Raw genomic sequence first — 21,651 nt, forward strand, 5'->3', positions numbered from 1 at the left:
GCCCAGAAACAATTCACATATATGAGCTAGTTGTCACGAGACACCAGATTTATACACATTTACCCATTTCATAATGTGATTTAGTCTACGGATAAGTTTCAAATGTGACTAGATCAAAATACCTTAAACTATAATGAGTCTTGCTGAGGAGCAATTTGCAATTTTTCTGCATGACATGCATATGACTTGCCTCACACCCATTTTATAGCACTGCCTCCTCGGAAATAACTAGTTGATCCTGCCAAAAAGTGTAAAGCTGGGATCAATGTGAACTAAAAGCTAATAAAGGGCTGTGACTAAATGGATCTCCTGCCCTCTCTTCAAGAAATGAAACTACACGATTCATATATTATATTTCATAAGTAATGACCAGGAAAAGCATAGGCAGCACATCTTAATTTGCTAATTTAAATTGTGCATGAAGATTTTATAACGTATAAACAACTGAATTTATAGATTGCTGTTCCATGCATTATTGATCAGCATAGGTTGCGTGCAAGGAAAGAAGGAAAGTAATCAGAATCAGCATTTTGGGTAATGTGTTTCTCCAGAATACTTCACACCCCCATTATTGGAGACAAAATAAGGAATGAAGATAACTCGGTACCATATTTATGTTTAAAAGCTTGTCTCCAAAAAAATAATTAGATTAGATAATAAAATGATTTTTTTTTCCATTGGGGGAAAATTAGCCTGTCATCTGAGGTTGGAAAGTCATGCTACTGTTGGTGAGGCAGGTGGGACGCTGCCTAGGGGATGCCTAAACGCACATGGACTGATCCTGCTTGGTTAATAATAATTGTTCTTATTATTATGGTATTTGTTAAGTGCTTACTTACTATGTACCAAGTGCTAGGTGAGAATCAAGAAGCAGTGTGGCCTAGTGGATGAAGCACGAGCCTGGGAGCCAGAGGACACAGTTTCTATTTCCAGCTCCATCACTTGTCTACTGGGTTACCTTGGGCAATTGCTTCACTTTTCTGGGAAAGTGCCTGCTAATTACGTTGAATTAGCACTCTCACGGGCACTTAATTCAGTTCTGTGCACATAGTAAGCACTCAGTACCATTGATTCATTCTCTGTGCCTCAGTTTCCTCAACTGCAAAATGGGGATTCTGTACCCTTTTTTCAACCTGCTGAGCCCAACGTGCGACGGGCAGTACCTGACGTCATTAACTTTATCTACCCCAGAGCATAAAACAGTGTTTGACATGTAATAAGCACTTAACAAATACCATAAAAAAAGATGAGTTGGACCTGTCTCTGTCCCATATGGGGCTGACAGTCCAAATAGGAGGGAACAGGATTTACTCCCCATTTGACAGATGAAGAAACTGAGGCTCAGAGAAGTTAAGTGACTTGACCCAGGTCACACAGCAGACAAGTAGTGGAGCAGGGAATCAGAACCTTTGATTCTCAGACCTTTGCTCTTTCCACTAAGCCACATTGTTTCATTATGGTTGATGGCAGAGCGGGGGGGTCCAGCCTCCATTGTCTTCCCATTTGGACCTTGGTTATCTCTAGTTATTGTGGTCCAGACTGTGATTCAGCCCAACAGAAGCAGAGGGTCAGTTGGGCTAAGGGTTTGCAACTCATGCTGGTACCAGTAGGTGACATGGAGAATTCAGTGGAAATCTGGTTGTCTTAGTAGAACAGCCTGAGAGGTTGGGGAAGGGAAAGAAGGGAAAAAGAGAGGACAAGAATAGGGGGAGGAAATAAGAGAAGGAAAAGAATAGGGAGAGGAATCAAGTGGGAGAGAGAAAAAAGAGATTGGAGACAGGAAGAAAGGGAAAAAGGCGGGAAGGAGAGAAAGCCAACCAGTAGCTATCGTTGTGTTTTGGGGAATCACTCTATCAATCATATTTATTGAGTGCTTACTGTGTGTAAAGCACCATACTAAGTGCTTGGGAGAGTACATTGTACCACAGGTGGTTACAAAAAATAAAATAAATGATGGTATTCGTTAAGTGCTTACTATGTGCCTAGCACTGTTCTAAGCGCTGGTATAGATACAGGGTAATCACATTGTCCTAGGTGGGGCTCACAGTCTTAATCCTCATTTTACAGGTGAGGTAACTGAGGCACAGAGAAGTTGTGACTTGCCCAAAGTCACACAGCAGAGAAATGGCAGAGCTGGGATTAGAACCCACAACCTCTGACTCCTAAGCCCGAGCTCTTTCCACTAAGCCACACTTCTTCTCCAAAATAGTGTTTGTTAAGCGCTTACTATGTGCCAAGCACTGTTCTAAGCACTGGGTAGACACATTCCCTGCCCACAACGAGTTTACAATCTAGAGGGGGAGCTTACAGTCTAGAAGGACGATATGATTTGTCCTGAAGATCTGAAAGTGGAAACCTGGACAGATCTGAAATTTTGGGATGTTCCCATCTAAATTGGGACATCTGGTCACCTGATCTTGACCTTTTTTCATTTTCCACTGAATTCTTCCTGCCTAAAGGCATTTCTATTTTGTGTTGATTCTTCTATGTGAACAACTGACTAGATAACAAAATGGCATGCTAATTCTTGATCACAGCAGATAGTCAGACCAAGGACGCTTGTTAAATTGCCAGCTTAATTTATTTTTTTTGGCAGTCTGGAAGCCAGTTATTTAGTACTTTGTTGTTTTGTCTTGCCATACAAATTGCTTTCATAAGAAAATTTTTTAAAAAGTTGTCCATGTCTAGTCATGTGTAGTATGTGTAGATAATCTGAACAACTTGCCTCTGTTAACTTTCATTACATAGAATTATTTCTATTTAATAACTTTAAAAAATTATTCCTTTAGGGGAAGAGTCTGACTAGTTAATTATTTTTTAATAACTTTTTTAGGCAAAATGTCCTACTTTGTGTTTTTTTTCCCTTACTCTCTCAACCTCAATGCACAACACTCCTTCCTTAGGAGTGGAGTCATAAGGGGATCTGTTCAGTGAGTTCCTTGTTTGATTTCCCCCAAAGGTAGTAGCTCTTTGATCTCTTACTAGTGGAGCTAGTGTGATCTTTTATTCTGAAATGGGTTTTTTTTTTTTTTGTGTGTGTGTGTGTGTGTGAGGGAGAGAGAGAGATGGATGTTTTACTAACCCAAGTAAATGGAAGAAAAATCTCTCCAGTCAGTAAACATATTGCCTTACATGGTCTTTGAAGAAGCACATTCTTCTTGAGTTGGAACACTTTATAGATATTTGGTATTAAATCAACAAAGTTTTAGTGTTTAGTGGAATCTGAGGCAGTGAAAGTCTTGACTACTTTTTCTTTTCTTTTTTGTTCCCAGAAAAGGGTCTGAATTCTAGTGTTCATTTTTTTTCCCCACTATTTATTGTTCATGTCTTTCTCATTCCTTTCCTTCTATGTCTTTTTATTCTCTAGGGGAAAAAGCCCTGAGATTTAGGTGAAAACAACACACAGAAAATAAGCGAAACCACCAGGGAAATATTCTAGGGAGGTTTTGGAACGGATTCTAAGCATTTCTATCTCTTCATCATTGGATTCATCACTTCACAACCAAGTCAGGTACCTAGTTAGATTTGGCAGGGAAGATGTCTGAAATGCATTTTTGAGATAATCCTATAAGATGTCTGGCCACCTTTCCCTTAGGCTGGATAACTGTCGAAAGGGGCAGAGTGGTAACCTAATGGCATTCTTGTTTTATCTTCACTTGAAATGATTGACTGGGTGGCTGTAGACTGGATGAGATTTCCAAGAACCTTTAGTGATTCAAGGTCTTCTACCGCTGAGCAGGGAATGCAAGGCAAAGGTAGATGTCAGCTGTTCACTTTGCACCCAGGAGCTTCTTGGATCAGAACTTCTTTGGAGCAGGTGATAAGATGGTGGAAAAGAGAGGGTCAACCAGCTAATCCAGTGATCCAGCCAGAGTTCCAGAGCTGGGAGTGGGGAGAGGCAGTCAGAGTCCAGAAGTGGAGAACAGGCAAAGTTGGAATGGATAGAAGGAGCATCTATCTGAGCTGGATGAGCCCATGTCACAGGTCTTGGGCCACAGGCTGAACTGGTGGGATCCAGGGTTAGGGCTCCTCTCTGGTCAGGCTACCACTAGGGAAATGGAAGCGATCCTTTCTGGCCTTTTACTTCACCGCTGTGAAGTGGGGAAGGTCACTACTAGAGTAGGTGCTTGGCCAGGTTTCTGTAATCCCATCCCAACCCTTAGGTAGACATGCTAGCAGTGACAGGTGGATTGGCGGAATTCCACTTGCTGGTGGAATGGCAGAATTTGCCTCTGTCCCTAGCAGCCCATAACTGATATTAGGAGGTGGAAAACAGTGGCACTCGGCTTCAGCTAGACTGAAACCTCGTTGTGGGCAGGGGATGTGTCTGTTTATTGTTGTATTGTGCTCTCCCAAGCACTTAGTACAGTGCTGTGCACACAGTAAGAGCTCAATAAATACGATTGAATGAATTCAGCTAATTAGCCAAGGGTAGCATTGTTCCATCACCCCATGGAGTTTGTGTCCTTATGGCCAAAGGTTTTCACTCCTAATCCAGATATTGAACTGTGCATAATTTTGGATGGTGTTTACATTTTTTATGTAAATCAGAGTTCATTTAGCTGTTAAAGTATTGTGTAAATTTTAATCATTTTTCCGTCAAAATAATTTTTCGTTTCCATTTTAAAAATTGTTCTCGGAAGCCCTCTAGACTGTAAGCTCTTTTAGTGGTATTTAAGTGCTTATTATATGCCAGGCACTGTACTAAGTGCTGGGGTAGATACAAGATAAGCAGGTTGGACACAGTCCGTGTCCCACATTGGGCTCACAGCTTAATTCCTGTTTAACAGATGAGGTGACTGAGTCACAGAAAAGTTGTGATTTACTCAAGATCACAGAGTAGACAAGTGGTAGAGCTGGGATTAGAACCCAGTTCCTCTGATTTCCAGGCCCGTGCTCTTTCTGTTTGGCCACACTGCTTCTCACTAGGGCAGCTCTTGGCGAAAAGGGACCAAGTCTACCAACTCTCTTGTATTGTAGTCTCCCAAGTGCTTAGAACAGTGCTCTGCACACAGAAAATGCTCAATCAGTCAATGGATTACTGTAAACAGAGCACTGTACTAAGCACTTGGGAGAATGCAGTCAATAAATACCATTAACTGAGTGATTGTCCTCAGAATTAGAAAATGTAAGATTTGAGGTTTTAAATTATCTTTAAACGTCACATGAAGAAGGCCTGACATATCATATAAAACATTTGGTTGAGAGAGGAAGCAGCCAAAAAAGTTGAGGCCAGAATTTGCAGCCTGCACTATGGCTCATCAGTTTATTGAATACCTTCGGGCATGACATGTCTGGCAATGAGTCCTATGCCTAGAAATATCTGGGGAGAGTGGACTGTTACTGTTCCCTAGGCCCATCTCAAGACATCTGGTTCCCTGGGGAAAAGGCAAGGGACATGGGAGACTGTTAAAACATGAGGCGAGAAATAAAAGTTGAAAGAAGAAAAGAGACAATTAATTCTCTGTGTTCTCTTCTTTAGATCTTCGAGCAATCCATCCAGTAAGCCTCAGTGCTACAGTTTTATAGCCCCCTGTAATGCATTATTCCCTCTATCTGTGGTTTTCCAAGTCTCAAAGTGAGGAAGGTGACACTGGGGATCTGCAGGTCTAAATGTTCCCTAAATTTATTTCCTGACGCTGATTTAATCTCTGTCCAACTACCATTTCTCTGTCTTGTCTCTGAAAATACAGTGGGCTCAGGCCTAATTAGTTTACAAATGTTAGTTACTGTATTGTTTACTGAATACTAAAGGTAACCTTCTTCACTCTCTAGATTGTAAGGTAGTTGTGGACAGGGAACATGTCTACTAACTCTGTGTAGTGTACTCTCCAAGTATTTTAGTACAGTAAGCACTCAATAAATACCATTGATGATGATGATGAAAGAAAAACCATATAAGTGATGAGTTGTGGTTATGAATGGACCAGATCCTCATTGGTTTAACACTGTAGCATGCAGAATAAAAGCAGGTAACACTGGACGCTAAATCCACCTCTCTTAAAATGTCTTCCTTTTGAACAAACAAATTTCCTCTTGGAAAATAGTCAACTGCAAGCTTTTCATTAAGGCAGAACTCTTACTTTAGAACATTTGGTTAGTGATTTGTCCCCCTCCCCTTCTGTTTATACTCCCACTCCAAGCAGCCATGTTGGCACACGTGTCAATCCTGTGGAGAGGAATTTTAATTAAAGAGATGTTAGACAGACTTGAACCACGGAAATGCATGGCAGTCACTCTAGAGGCAACTATGGAAGAAGTGAGTCAGAATATGAAAGAACTATAATCTACCCAGCTGCTTTTGTTTGTTTCTAGGTAATTAATGGCAACCGACCAGTGAAGAGAGCCTCTCTGTTGGCTAGCTCTAAGAGTCTGGCAGATATCCAGCCAATAAGCCCTCCCTGCTGGGTCAGAGGTGGCATTTAATGGTTTTTGAAACTTCTTTCATTGCCCACCGAAGAGCTGGACTTCAAAGTAGAGAACCAGTATGTCCGTGTGTGTGTCCCTGAGTGTAAGAGAGAGCAGCTGGTAAAGAAATGTTCTTTCCAGAGGAAGCCAACCTTGTTGACAGGCAATTTGATTTCCCCGGGGTTCAGCTCCACAAGGTGATGCTCCTAGCAAAAAAAGTGTTTTGCAGCATTGGGGATCAGCAGTGCTGAGGAGGTAATGATTCATACTAAAAGGAAATTCAAAATCGATGTAGAAATGAAGAAATCATTTTGGTTTCAACACCTGATCTTTTGGCTCTGATGGACCTCAGTGGTACTGCAGTGGGGCAGAGAAAAGAGCAATCTTGTGTTCACAGGTAAGTAACCCCAAGTTACCAGTTCTATTGAGGTGAGCGCAGCTCCTGCATTGTCAACAGCAGCTTGTCAAAGAAGAAATTTATCTCTCTACTGGGGAAATGAGATTCCCTAAATTGGGAGTTAGAGCAAAAGCTTCGTTTTAGCAGTGCTGGACTCCTGACTAATGAGGTGTGTTTGTTGGACACTGATGGCGTGTCCAAAGCTAGGGAGTAATAGTATTCAGTCAAGTGATTAGTTGGTGCGAAGCCTGGGAAGGGAATACACGGATGAAAGTAGATATGGTCCCTGGCACTCAAGGGGCTCACGGTCTATGAATCGGAGGGGAAGAGTTGGTAATAGACATGTTAGGGGAAGGGGAAATGGGATAAACAGAGAAACAACATAAAAGGCTGCCATGGGATGTAGTAGTAGTAATCGGATTTATTAAGGGCTTTACTGTGTACAAGGCACTGCCCTAAGTGGTGGGAAAAAATACACGGGTGGGAATTAAACATGATCCCTGTCCCTGGGGGGCTAATAATCTAAAAATAAGTGCAGGGAGGGGACTGGTGACAGTTTCCTAAGGAAAGGTGAATCAAAACATGAAGACAAGGAGAAAGATCAGTAGGGTACTGTGGTTAGAGGAGCAGATTTCAGACTCCTCGTGACAGAGCCCTCAGTCCCCGCTGCAGCCATGGTGACCTGGGAAGGCAGCATGGCGGTTCCAGATGACAGGTGCCCTGAAAGCCACAATTGGAGGGGGCCCGTGCCTGTCTGATGGGGAAGTCTGGAGCATGATCCCAAGTGCTTAGTACAGTGCTGTGTACTGCACACAGTAAGTGCTCAATAAATATGATTGACTGATGATTGATTTATCAGCAATGGCTTAAATCTTCCAGGGCGGCCTCCGCTGTACACAGGGCATGGCTGGGGCAGGGCCCGGAGAGCCACAACCGAAAGGCTGCCAGCACCAAGAGGACACTGCAAGCCAGCAGAGGCCAACTTAAGGCCATGGAGGAAAAAGCACAGGCCTGGGAATCAAGAGGCATGGGTTCTAGTCCCAGCTCCAGGAAAAGCAGCATGGCTAGGAGAAGCAGCGTGGCTCAGTGGAAAGAGCCTGGGCTTTGGAGTCAGAGGTCATGGGTTCAAATCCCGGCTCTGCCACTTGTCAGCTGTGTGACTTTGGGCAAGTCACTTAACTTCTCTGCGCCTGTTACCTCATCTGTAAAATGGGAATTAAGACTATGAGCCCCATGTGGGACAACCTGATCACCTTGTAACCTCCCCAGCACTTAGAACAGTGCTTTGCACATAGTAAGCACTTAATGAATGCTATCATTATTATTATTATTATTATTACTTACCTTCAGTGGGGCTTGGGGTGTGTCACTTCTCGTGCCACAGTTTCCTCATTTATTAAATATCTGTTCTCCCTTCTCCTTAGGCTGTGAGCCCTGCGAGGGACGGGGTCAGGGGTAATTCCCACCTGTATATTGTCTCCCAGTGCTTAATACAGTATTTAACACACAGTAAGCACTTAATATATACTGCGAGACGCTTGTAAGGCAGGAACTGTACCTAAGTGGACTGTAGGTACCCCAGTGCTTGGTGCAAAGTAAACACTTAGCAAATACCACTGTTAAATGCTTATTTATAATAATAATGAAAAAGTTAAGGACAACAATGAGAATAAGAAAGCAGAACATTGTAGTTTTGCCCTTCTCTGTGTCGACGTGATGCTGTTTTAAGAGTCCAGTGGTCACAACAGCCACATTCACCCCAAGCCCAATGTTTTTAAACCTTTGGAGGGAATATTGCTACTTCCTGCCATGCTGGAACAAAGCAGGATGGGATCTTAGTGGTGTGTGGGAATGGTAGCTGTGGTGTGACTTCTAAGCCATGGGGCTTATACCTCCAGGTCAGGGAAGAGCCTGGTTTATGGAGAAGTTGGAGGAAATAGCTGGAGATAAGGACATCTAAGTCAGAAATGAAATTAGGTGTTTGTCATCATTGCTCTTAGAGCTGGAAGTTGCTCTGTGAGACAGTAGTGACTCAGAGAATAAAAATTGGGCCAGGGGATTAGCAAACAGCATTCAGATCTAATAGGATTTTAGTAGTCTTTCACCAAAGGTTGTCTGAGGCCATTTGATCTTAAATGTGTCTTTTCCATAGCCATTAGCTATAATTGGGGTCGCAAGACTTTTCTCCCCTCCAGGCTTCTTGGCATTCGGAAAGATCTCACTTTTTGATGGATGATAAACATGTATACAGTAATAGAGTTTTGATGCATTTATTGTCTTGTCAAAGCAGGGCGTTCCAAAGTGAATTCTAAAATAATAAGTGTGCTGCTACTTGGTTACTGAAAGGGTGACAAGATGAGCAGACAGTCAGTAAAACCTGCATCCTACTTTTGGTATTATGCATAGAAATAGAGTCAGAGTCATTTTCTACCCTCTCACCCATAAGACACCAGTGGGGCTGCCTATTGGCTCTGGTAGATGTTCCCACTCCCACTGGCTTTAGCCAGGGGAGGGAATGGATATTATGCTCCCAGCATAGTATGCACTGGGCTTGTTTTTGCAGTAGTCGTGAGGCGCTAGTTGCTGAGCCAGTCAGACTCTTTTATCCGATCCCCTGGTATCCAGCAGCAAGCACTGGGAGACAGCTGGCAAGAGTAACAGGTGCAGCCTGACACCTCTGGGCCTCCATCCACTTTATAAACTATTATTGATGGAGGCATACATGCCGACTATTTGTTAGGCTGAAGTTCTTTGTCACAAGCTGATAAAATCTTCCACCAGCCCTAGGTTGGTGGGGGTTTTTTTGTCCCTATTGGAATGAGATGATCAGTTAATCAGTGGTGTTTATTGAGCACTTACTGTGTGCTGAGCACTGTACTTAATGCTTGGGAGAGTACAGTACAGTTGGAATACACTGGCTTTTCACACAAACAGCCTACAGGCTACGGGGGAGACAGTAAAATAAATTAAAGATGTGGAAAGCAGCAGAATATAAGGATATGGACATAAGTGCTGTGGGGGTAAGGTGAATATCAAAGTGCTTGGGAGCATGAACTCAAGCACGGAGGTGATGCAGAAGGGAAAGATGAACAGAATGAGGAGATGAGAAGTTAGTCAGGGAAGGCTTCCTGGAGAAAATGTGATTTGAGGAAGATTTTGAAGATAGGGAAGGTGGTGGGCTGCTGGATGTAATGCAGGGAGGAAGTTCCAGGCAAGCAAAGGGAAAATGGCTGGAAAGAGATTGAGGCACTATAAGCAGGATAGTGTTAGGGGTACAAAGTGTGCTAGCTGGGTTGTACTGAGAAATGAGTGGAGATAGGCAGGAGGGAGAGAGCTGACTGAGTGTTTTTAAAGCTTATGGAGAGGAGTTTCTACTTGGTGCGGAGATGGGTGGGCAACCACTGGAGGGGTTGGAGGAGTGGGAAGACGTGCCCGGAGTGGGATCAAACCGATGGGTTTGAAATTCTCTTATGTCCTGCATCTCTTAGCTTGGTTCTAGAGGCTAAGGCCCTATTCTTGTCTTTGGAGGGTGCTTATTCTCTGTCAGTAGCATGACGAAGAGCTTACGGTGAGCACTTCACCAAGTGCTGGGAGGATTGGGTGTGCATTGTTCAGATCCAGTCTCTGATCCACAAGGGGCTTACAATCTCAAGAGGGGTTACGCTGATAATAATGATGGCATTTGTTAAGCGCTTACTATGTGCCAAGCACTCTTCTAAGTGCTGGGGGGACACAGGGTAATCAGGTTGTCCCACATGGGGCTCACAGTCTTAATCCTCATTTTCCAGATGAGGGAACTGAGGCACAGAGAAGTTAAGTGACTTTCCCAAAGTCCCACAGCTGACAAGTCCCATGACCCCTGACTCCCAAGCCCGGGCTCTTTCCTCTGAGCCTCGCTGCTTCTCTATGATGACCGTTTCCTACAAATTCACACTCCAGCCATTCACACATGGTGCTGTGCAGCACAAGCCCTGGGTCTCATCAACTGGAACTCAAACTCTCCCTTTCACACACTGATGAAGAGCCAAAGGGGCATTTCTCCTGGACACTAAGCTGGCTCCAGCTAGAGGGGAGGGTGTGTGAAATCACTGCAGGCTCCCCATTCCTACTGCTGCTGCTGTAAAAATCACGGTGACATGCATTTATTATTATTTGTTTATTATTATTAGGGAAGCAGGGTTGCCTAGTGGATAGAGCACAGGCCTGGGGGTCAGAAAGTCATGGGTTCTAGTCCCGGCTCTGCCTCTTGTCTGCTGTGCGACCTTGGGCCAGTCAATTCACTTCTCTGTGCCTCAGTTACCTCAACTGTAAAATGGGGATTGAGACTGTGATCCCCATGTGGAACAGGGACTGTGTCCAACCTGATTTGCTTGTATCCACCCCAGCGCTTAGTACAGTGCCTGGCACATAGTAAGCACTTAACAAATACCATCATCATTATTATTATAGTAAGGACTTAACAAATACCATAATTATTATAATTATTATTACGAATTCCCTTGGGAAGGGGAAATCATCTCTTGGGTTTCTAAGCACATTTTAATATTTTGTAAAACCAGGACAGTGGTCCTTGCACCTAACTGCCCCATTCCACCCCAGTCTCCATCAGCAGCACAGACCCATGGAGTAGAGGGGGAGTGGGACAAGAGAAGCAGCATGGCCTAGTGGAAAGGTTTTGGCCCCGGTAGTCAAAAGAACCAGGTTTTAGTCCCAGCTCTGTCCCTCTCCTGCTGTGTGACCATGGGCAAGCTGTTTAACCTCTCTGTTCCCCCATTTCTTCACTGGTAAAATAAGGAGATAATAGATGTTCAGCCTCTGTGTCCACTATCAAGACCTTGTATATACCCCAATGTTTAGCGCATAGTAAGCAGTTAATGCGATAATTATTATATCTCTTCTTCCTACCTCTTAGATTGTGAGCCAGTGTGGGAAGGGAATTGAGTCTGACCTGAATGTCTTTCATCTACTCCAGTACTTAGCTCAGTGTTTGACTTTGAGTAAGGACTTAATAAATACCATAATCATAATAGAGCAGCATGGCCTAGTGGAAAGAACACTGATCTGGGAGTCAGAAGGCCATGGGTTCTAATCCTGGCTCCACCACTTGTCTGCTTTGTGATCTTGGGCAAATCACTCGCCTCCTCTGTACCTCAGTTCTATCATCTGTAAAATGGGGATTAAGACTGTGAGCCCTGTGTCCTATGTGGGACAGGGACTGTGTCCAACCCGAATATCTTGTATTTACCCTAGTGCTCAGAACAGTGCTTGGCACATAGTAAGTGCTTAACAAATACCATAATTATTATTATTATTATAACTCAAGGCCAGGGAGAGACACTTTAACTAGCCTAGTGGAGCCTGGGAGTCAGAAGACCTGGATTCTAATCCTGGCTCTATCTTCTGTATGACCTTGGGTAAGTCACTTCCCTGTCCTCAGTTCCCTCATCTGTAAAATGGGGATTAAAGCTGTGATCCCCATGTGGGACATGGACTATGTGCAACCTGATTATCTTGTACTTACCACACCACTTAGTACAGTGCTTGGCACATAGTGAGCACTGAACAAATGCCATAAAACAAAAGGAAGCAAACTAGGGATAGAACCTCCTACTTGTCCCAGTAAGATTTTTGACTCCCTAATGCCCAGAGTCTAAAACAGACTTCCCTGTGATTGATCAACTGCGGTGCTACCCACAATTGGTGAATGGACATTCATTTATAAGGATGGACAGTGTCTAACCTGATTATCTTGTACCTACCCCAGCACTTAGTACAGTCCTTGGCACAGAATAAGTGCTTAAATTTGCAGTTCCAGGCCCCTTAAACTGGGACCAGCAGAGGAAGGTAGGGTGGGATAGGTGGAAGCTTCTAAGAGCCTGTCGGCAAGGTCTGTAAAAATGACAATTAACCAAATAATATCAGACCATCTATTCTGGCTGCAGAGTGTTTTATTTTATTCCGCAGGAGGGAGAGGGGCCTGCTAAGAATTTGCAGTTGTGATGTGGTTTAGAGTTAAATGAAAAACCCAAAATTGTCGGCAAAAAGTAGGAAGTGGCAAAATACAGAGAATGAATTGGAAATTTAGGTGCTTGAGGAAAATGTGTTCTCATAAGTCTCTCATCAATATGGAGATACATCTTTTTCTTTCACTTTTACATTTCCCTAGAGATATTCCAATGCTTCAGCACTCTGATAACAAGGGAATAAAACAGAAAGTGGAAAATAGGCACATCTTTGGTCTCTGTATATGACTCAGAATTTTTGATTAATAGATTATTTAAATTTACTAAATTTTTTCCACATTAAAACCCAACTTGCTCATCTCCTCTTTCCAAGTTCCCTTCACATTAAGCTGCCCACCCTCAAACATTTAGAGGTCTGCTGGGATTCGCCTCTCCTTGAAGGTCATGTGTGTTCACGTGTGCACACACAGACACACACACACATACTCTCTCTGTCTCTCTCTCTCTCTCTCTCTCTCTCTCTCATATTTTAATCTTTGTTAGAAGTTCTTTAACATCCGAGACTGCTAGCCATGAATGACTCAGAAAAGTCAACCACCGAGGTTGCATTGATGATTATTATTGTTACCCCCATCCCCTCATCACTACCCAGGGCCAGAGCTAGACTGTGGAGGCCCTGGACAAGCTGGTAGGGTACACCCCAACTTAATCTGGGCTTTTGTGTGAAAAATGTGGACTCTAGAGGAAGGGTATGAGGAGAGGGGAATGTAAAGTACCAGCCCCTCCCCAAATAGAGCACAGAAGACATTGACTCTAAGGTTCCACAAAGCCCTAGTTCTGGTTCTGGTTCAGAACCCATTGCAGTGGCAAGTCCTTCTGATCTTTATACCCTTCCACCTACATCCCAACTGATCCCAGGGCTGTAAAATGCAGATTTCCCTGCATTGCCTAACCCAGCACTACTGGGGCAGTGGGGACAGCTGCAGTGAGATCCCCTGGGGGCTCTGCCACTGATATGGGGAGCCGTGCCTGCTCATTCTGCTGCTTACCCCTCACCTATATATATATATATATATAGGCATTTATTAAGCTCTTACTATGTGCAAAGCACTGTTCTAAGCGCTGGGGTGGTTACATGGTGATCAGGTTGTCCCACGGGGGCGGCTCACAGTCTTAATCCCCATTTTACAGATGAAGTAACTGAGGCCCAGAGAAGTTGAGTGACTTGCCCAAAGTCACACAGCTGACAATTGGCGGCGCCGAGATTTGAACCCATGCCCTCTGACTCCAAAGGCCGTGCTCTTTCCATGGGGCCACGCTGCTTCCAAGCGCTTAGTCCAGTGCTCTGCACATCATAAGCGCTCAATCAGTCCCCACATCCTGCCTCTGGCCTGGAACATCCTCCCTCCTCAGTCCTACAGATAATTATTCTACCCGCCTTGAAAGCCTTATTGAAGGCACATGTCCTCTACGAGGCCTTTCCCCGACTAAGCCCTCCTTTCCTCTTCTCCCTCTCCTTTCTGCTTCAGCCTCACTTGCTCCCTTCATTCACTCTACCTTCCAGCCTCACAGCACTTATGTTCATCTCTGAAATTTATTTATATTAATGTCTGGTTCCCCCCCTAGACTGTAAGCTCATCATGGGCAGGGAATGTGTCTGTTATTGTTGTACTGTACTCTCCCAAGCACTTAGTACAGTGCTCTGCACCTAGTAAGCACTCAAATATGATTGACTGATTGATCCTAAACCCATCATCACCATCAGTTAGCTTCGTGTTGAGTACCAAGGTGCCAAGGTGACTCGGCTGTCCCACCATGCCGTGTTGGAGGTTCTCCAGTGTCCGTTAGCAACTCCGCCAGGGCTGATTGTTGGTGTTCTGTTGTCCATTGTAGGCAGGGAATGGGACTGTTTATTGCTGTATTGTACACTCCCAAGCGCTTAGTACAGTACTCTGCACATAGTAAGCGCTCAATGTAAACTATTGAATGAATGAATGAAGGAGTGGATGCTCTCCTCATGGTTGGGCTGTCTGCAGAGCTTCTATACTTGGGGTGGCTGGATCTGAGTGTAATGGGTTTTGTATATTTTTCAGTAAGAACATCCATAATGTGAATTTTCTTGTTGTTTTTGTCATTACAGGTATCTGCCCATGACAGAGACATGTCAAGACATGTGTGACACTTGAACAACAGTGACTACACCCCGAGTTTTCAACCCAAAATTAAATATGACTTAGAAGCATTAACTTAGGAAACTTATGATGTCAGCGGTTGCTAGAAACTGCAAAATCCACCAGGCTGTTAGCCTGCAAGGAGTTGACCCAGAAACATGCATGATAGTGTTTAAAAATCACTGGGCACAGGTAAGGAAAATACAAACTTCAGGAAAATACAAGCATTTCTATTGGTTAAAACAGTTGGTAATGGGGAGGTGTACAACATAATATTACTAATAATATAATAATGATGGTATTTGTTAAGCGCTTACTATGTGCAAAGCACTGTTCTAAGCGCTGGGGAGGTTACAAGGTGATCAGGTTGTCCCTCGGGGGGCTCACAGTTTTAATCCCCATTTTACAGATGAGGTAACTGAGGCATGGAGAAGTTAAGTGACTTGCCCAAAGTCACACAGCTGACAGTTGGCGGAGCCAGAATTTGAACCCATGACCTCTGACTCCAGAGCCCATGCTCTCTACACTGAGCCATGCTGCTTTCCCCTCATAGAGTATAAATAATACAGTCACTACTTTGCCAAAAAACCTGTTTGCTTCTTGCAGTACACTTCAAACAGTGTGAGACAGGCTATTTTTCCAAGTTAATTGTTCTAAACAATTCAGCCTTGCAATCAAGTACAAAAAATTTAGCCCAGAAAGATTTTTTTTTTGTACCAGCCTATTCTTCCTTCAACCTTCCTCAGGTAGTAAAGTCAAATCAGCATTCATTGCTACCTGCCTGACATAAATCATTATTTTCCTCAGGTGAGAGGGTGAAAGCGTGATTACCTTACAACTTCCTGATGTGTGGTTCAAAGCCTTAGTGCCAGAAAATCACATGAGAAAGAGATGACATATTTTAGATGGGAAAAAATGAATAATATCAGTTCTCTGCAGTTTGGGGCTCTTTTGCATACTATCATCTTCATCACCCAAATATAGCTTAATTACCTTAATCCACCTTAATACTTTTAGAGTTCATTTTAGAGGTAGTCCTTGTTTTTTATTTACTGTCCACTCTAGCCACATTTTTCAGATGAAACTAGATTCCATAATTTCTCGTGCTCGATGGTGCATCTGAGCCAGTGGATAGGAAATGCTGTTTGAGAGCAGAAATTCACAGTGTTTAAAGCCGGAGATCTGACACTCTTTAATGGCATAGAGATGAAGGGCATGCATACCTTCTGAGGGGTCTGCCCCCGGATCAAGGTAGAGTGTCACCTCGACTCACTCAAAATGTGAAAATTAGAGTTCTGCTGCATAGGTTTGTGTCCATGACTCAGATGAGCGACTCCCATTTGATTTTGCTGCAGGTTGTGAAAATCCTAGAGAAACACGACCCTCTGAAAAACACCCAGGCAAAATACGGGTCGATTCTTCCAGATGAGGCCAGTGCTGTGCAGAACTATGTAGAGCACATGATTTTCCTGCTGATTGAGGAGCAATCTAAGGATGCAGCAATGGGACCCATCCTAGAGTTTGTGGTTACGGAAAACATCATGGAGAAGCTGTTCCTTTGGAGCTTACGGCGGGAGTTCACCGAGGAGACGAAGATCGAGCAGCTGAAGATGTATGATATGTTGGTCACCCAGTCTCACCAACCCCTGCTGCATCACAAGCCCATCCTCAAGCCCCTGATGATGTTGCTGAGCTCTTGCTCGGGGGCCGCCACCCCAGCTGTGGAGGAGGAGCTCGTTGTCCTCCTCAACCAGTTGTGCTCCATCTTAGCCAAAGACCCGTCCATCTTGGAACTCTTCTTCCACACCAGCGAGGACCAAGGTGCCACCAACTTCCTCATTTTCTCCCTTCTGATCCCCTTCATCCACCGGGAGGGCACAGTAGGGCAGCAGGCCCGGGATGCCCTGCTCTTCATCATGTCCCTCTCGGCAGAGAACAGCATGGTGGCAAGCCACATAGTGGAGAACACCTACTTCTGCCCAGTAAGTCTCCCCAACCTGCCCATGCTTCCCCTCTGCTGTTTCCCCTTGATAATAATAATAATAGTATTTGTTAAACGCTTACTATGTGCCAGGCATTGAACTAAGCAGGTGGGTACAAGCAAGTCGGTTGGGACAAAGTCCCTGTCCCACATGGGGTTCACAGTCTTAATCCCCATTTTGCAGATGAGGTAACTGAGGCACAGAGAAGTTAAGTGATTTGCCCAGGGTCACACAGCAGAAAAGTGGCAGAGCCGGGATTAGAACCCAGAACCTCCTAACTCCAGGCCCGTGCTCTGTCTTCTGAACCATGCTGCTTCTCTATCCCTGCTTCTCCCTCTGCTTCCCTGTCTTGGCTGCAGCAGATAGGGCATGGTAAAGTCACAGATAAAGTCATTTCTCCACACATTGATGGCCAGTGATTTGAGGTTCCAAAGCACAGGTTTTAATTTTTTAAAATAAAACAACCCGCTTTGTAATGTCCTTGCTGCCTCTCATTCTATGCCTTAGAGAGAATTTGAGTGTGAAGTTCATCCAGGAAACTGTAGTTGTGAGGTCTCAAGGCAGGTTCTCTTGGAAATGTAACTCCATAGGACTCAACTGCCTTACTGTTCTGGTTACTGCATGGACTAAGTGCCATCAGCAGTCTCCTTTTGGGAGAGGAAATCTGCTTTTAACAGATTTGCTGCTTACTTCAGCTAAGTCAGTTGCCCAGGGAAACAAAAATGGCCATCCCTTGCTTTTAATGAACAGATTTGTTCCTCAGAAGAGGTTTATTAAGCAAACGTCTGTGTATGACGTCCCACTGGCTGCCAGGATATAAGTGATGGCTTCCTTGTAGGAAGTCACTGTGGTCTAGTAGTGAGAGCATGCACCTGTGGGCCGGTAAACCTGGGTTCTAATCCCAGACCTGTCAGTGCCGTGCTGGGCAACTTTGGGCTAGCATCTATGGGTTTCAGTTTTCTCAACAATGAAATGGGGATAGTATTTATTTGCCTGTCTACCCAGCAGGGAAGGTGTTAGCAGGGAAATTAATATGGACCAGAAAAGTGACTTCTGAAGATAAATACCTGATCACCATGTAACCTCCCAAGTGCTTATAACAGTGCTTGGCACATAGTAACTGCTTAATACATGCCATTCTTATTCTTATTCTTATTCTTATAAATACCATTGATTAATTGATTGATTTTGGGCAACTACTGCTCTAAATAAAGGAAAGTCTCCATGCTTAGATGCCTAGCATATGCATATCCAGAAAATGGGGTTACCAAATTTTTGATTGTGATAACCATTTAGAGGGATGTGCTATCTATATTCAAGTCACTATGTATATATGTTTGTACATATTTATTACTCTATTTATTTTACTTGTACATATTTATTCTATTTATTTGATTTTAATATGTTTTGTTTTGTTTTGTTGTCTGTCTCCTCCTTCTAGACTGTGAGCCCACTGTTGGGTAGGGACCGTCTCTCTATGTTGCCAACTTGTACTTCCCAAGCGCTTAGTACAGTGCTCTGCACACAGTAAGCACTCAATAAATACGATTGAATGAATGAATGAATGGAGGTGAAAGGGCTTCTTTAAAACTAGAGAAGCAGCACGGCCTAGGGGATAGAGCATGGGACTGGGAGTCCGAAGGACCTGCGTTCTGATCCTAGCTCCTCCATTTGTCTGCTCTTTGACCTTAGGCAAGTCACTTAACTTTCCAGTGCCTCGGTTACCTCATCTGTAAAATGTGATTAAGACTGTGAGTCCCCTGTGCGACATGAACTATGACCAGCCTGATTAGCTATTATATACCCCAACGCTTAGTACGGTGCCTGGCACATAGTAGGCACTTAACAAATACCATTAAAAAACGCAAAATAAAACAAAAAAGCAACCACAGAAAAAACAGAGGCCTAAACAGAAGGGCTGTGACAGTGGCACACTGCAGCTTGCTGCCGCTGCTGCTGTCATTGCGGCGGCAAAGTAATAAATGATAGACCATATGTGTGCGGTCTGCCCAGCAACCGACTAGCAGCCTGTGGCTCCCCTGGATCAGGCCAACCAACAGTTGCAAGTCAAAAGACCCAGACATACACAGCCACTTTCCCTATTTAGGGAAGGAAAGCAGTCCAGTTGGTGCTAGAAGCATGTGGCACGTTGTAGAAAGCAGCGACAAACGTCTCAGTTTTTTTCTAACATCCAGGGCGATGCCTGGGTCAGGGAGTGACAGGGCAGAAGTGCAGCGGGGATCTCCTCTAGCTATGGGAAAGATGTGGGGAGGTATGGCTAAGCTCTCTTTCCTTTTCTTGCTAGGGCAGGAGCAACAGCTTCCCTCAGATTTTCAGTCCAGTAACTAAAATGTATGTTGCATGTGTCCAATTTTTTCCCCATATTATTGTAAAATTCACATAGTCCCTGCCTTACGGTGAGGCATACCTGCCTATGTGCATATTTGTTCATCAGGAGCTGCTGTTCTTTAAGGTAAAACACACTCAGAGACCTTGGGAGAAGAAGCTTGCAAAATTCACATTAATAAGTGAGCAGGCTCATTAGTTTTGGTTATGATCATCATCTGTGGTATTTGAGTGCTTACTGTGTGCTCTAGACATTAAGCCTCATTGTGAGCAGGGAACATGTCTACCAACTCTGTTGTACTCTCCCAAACTTTTAGTATAGTGGTCTGCACGTAGCCCTCAATAAATACAATTGATTGCAGATCACTATACTAAATGCTTGGGAGAGTAAAAACAACAGAGTTGGTAGAAACGTTCCCTGCCCACAATAAGCTTACAATCTGGAGGGTGAGGCAAACTTTAATATAAAAAATTAGAAGCAACATGGCCTAGTGGCGGATGAGGTAACTGAGGCACAGAGAAGTGAAGTGACTTGCCCAGGGTCACACAGCAGACATGTGGCAGAGTCAGGAATAGAACCCACATCCTCCCGTGCATTTTCCCACTAGGCCACTCTGGTAGGATGGACTCCAATCACTAGTAATTGGTAAATAATAATAATAATAATAATAATAATAATGGCATTTATTAAGCGCTTACTATGTGCAAAGCACTGTTCTAAGCGCTGGGGAAGTTACAAGGTGATCAAGTTGTCCCACAGGGGGCTCACAGTCTTAATCCCCATTTTACAGATGAGGTAACTGAGGCACAGAGAAATTAAGTGACTTGCCCAAAGTCACACAGCCGACAATTGGCGGAGACGGGATTTGAACCCATGACCTCTGACTCCAAAGCCTGTGCTCTTTCCACTGAGCTATGCTGCTTCTCTAAAATGAAATGAAATGAAATAATAAATGAAATAATTTAGCATTTGTTCAGTCTCTCCTGAATGATCGCCCCCCCCACTAGGTTTCTAGGGCCTAGGTTTCCAGTTATTCTAAACCTTTTGTTGCTGCCATACTTCCTCAGCCTTTCCTACTAGTAATGGCTGGGAAACCACATGTAGAGAAGGGAGACCTTTGGCTGACAATCATTTGAAGAGCTATTCTGTGGTTGTATTAAGTTGCCCCCCTCCCCTCCTAGGATGGAGCACGTAATCTGATTTGTACTCTGGTTTCCATAATTACATTTGACACTTGATTTAAAGAGCAAGGCTTGTTGTAAGCAGCAAAGATAACAGTTAATTCTAGTAGCCATCTGATGGCAGAGGACCATCATTGCCCAGAAGCTTTCCATAATTAGCGTGATTACAACAGTGGGTTAGAATCAGGCCTTTTGGAGAACAGTGATTCCAGTGGTAAATAAAGCATGATCAAATAATTCTCTTTTCCTGGGAAGAACATGAGTCTCTTTAGACAGGATGGGGCTGGAGAAAAAAGAGCAGAACCTAAAAGTGGGTAGGGTCAGAGTGGAACTGTATATGGCAGAGAAGAGGAAGAAAGTGAGGGGAGGAAGGGAAAAGTAAGCACATAGTAAGCACTTAACAGATACCAAAATTATTATTATTATTATTAAAAGAATGGCTGCTCCATGGCTGACATCAGCCAATCATCCTAACTCATGCAGCAGCTGTGGTCTTTTGGTCCCAATGGGCTAGTTGAGCTGGACCTCAATGAATCTGAGTCCTCAGGGTCTGGAGCTCAGGGGCTGTCATGGCTGCTCTGAAAATTGAGTCCTGGGAAAGCTCAAGGCAAGGACCCCAAGGGATGAATGTCTAGAATTGATGTGGCAGTCCCAGATTACATAAGTCTGGGTGTCTAACTGATAAGGGAGCTCTGAGCCCCAAATCTCTTAGAAAGTGGTCCATAGGATGCTCTTCCTTCCCACCCCTGGGCTCTTTCCCCTTCCCTTCTTCCCTGCTCCTCTTCGCTCCCCACACTTCCTTTTCTCTCTTCTCTGTCCCTAGATAAGGAGGGTGAATTATATCGATATAGGTGTACATTCTCTCCCCACATCACTTTTCCTATCAGCTGAAATGCCCACTTTCCTCAACTGGCCTTGGTCCTTTTTTAAAAAATAAGTGTCTCGATAAGCTTTGGGTATTTTAGGGTGGGAGGAAACGACATGATGATCGAGTCTCCCATCCCCCATCGAAAATAACAGATGAGCCTCGGTTCAGTCAGGAGGACATTGGGACCAAAAGCACATTTGATGGAACCGACTGCAGTGCAGGTACTTGCGTAGCACCAAATGGACTCTCTTTCCTGTCAGTTGTGTTCCCACTAGGACTTGGAGAGCGGTGAATGAGAAGGTGGGCAGGGCAGGGATGCAGCCCATTGTGAAGT

The 21,651-nt window shown here is 44.1% G+C and overlaps 1 protein-coding gene across 4 annotated transcripts in view; it reads left to right on the forward strand.

The window, feature by feature from the left end:
- The window catches only part of FAM160A1 (family with sequence similarity 160 member A1), a 185,741-nt gene that overhangs the window by 106,430 nt on the left and 57,660 nt on the right, over window positions 1-21,651 (forward strand). The window contains exons 3-5 of one of the 4 annotated variants that reach the window (XM_038755011.1): window positions 6,316-6,805; window positions 14,909-15,131; window positions 16,295-16,921. In XM_038755011.1, the coding sequence (XP_038610939.1) occupies window positions 15,027-15,131; window positions 16,295-16,921 (732 nt within the window). In that variant the 5' untranslated portion in view covers window positions 6,316-6,805; window positions 14,909-15,026. Of the gene's footprint in view, window positions 1-3,472; window positions 3,512-6,315; window positions 6,806-14,908; window positions 15,132-16,294; window positions 16,922-21,651 lie in introns of those variants that run through there. The other 3 variants (XM_038755014.1, XM_038755013.1, XM_038755012.1) reach the window with 3 other exon arrangements.

Source organism: Tachyglossus aculeatus, chromosome 12 (assembly GCF_015852505.1).
Source record: "Tachyglossus aculeatus isolate mTacAcu1 chromosome 12, mTacAcu1.pri, whole genome shotgun sequence".
NCBI lineage: Eukaryota > Metazoa > Chordata > Mammalia > Monotremata > Tachyglossidae > Tachyglossus > Tachyglossus aculeatus.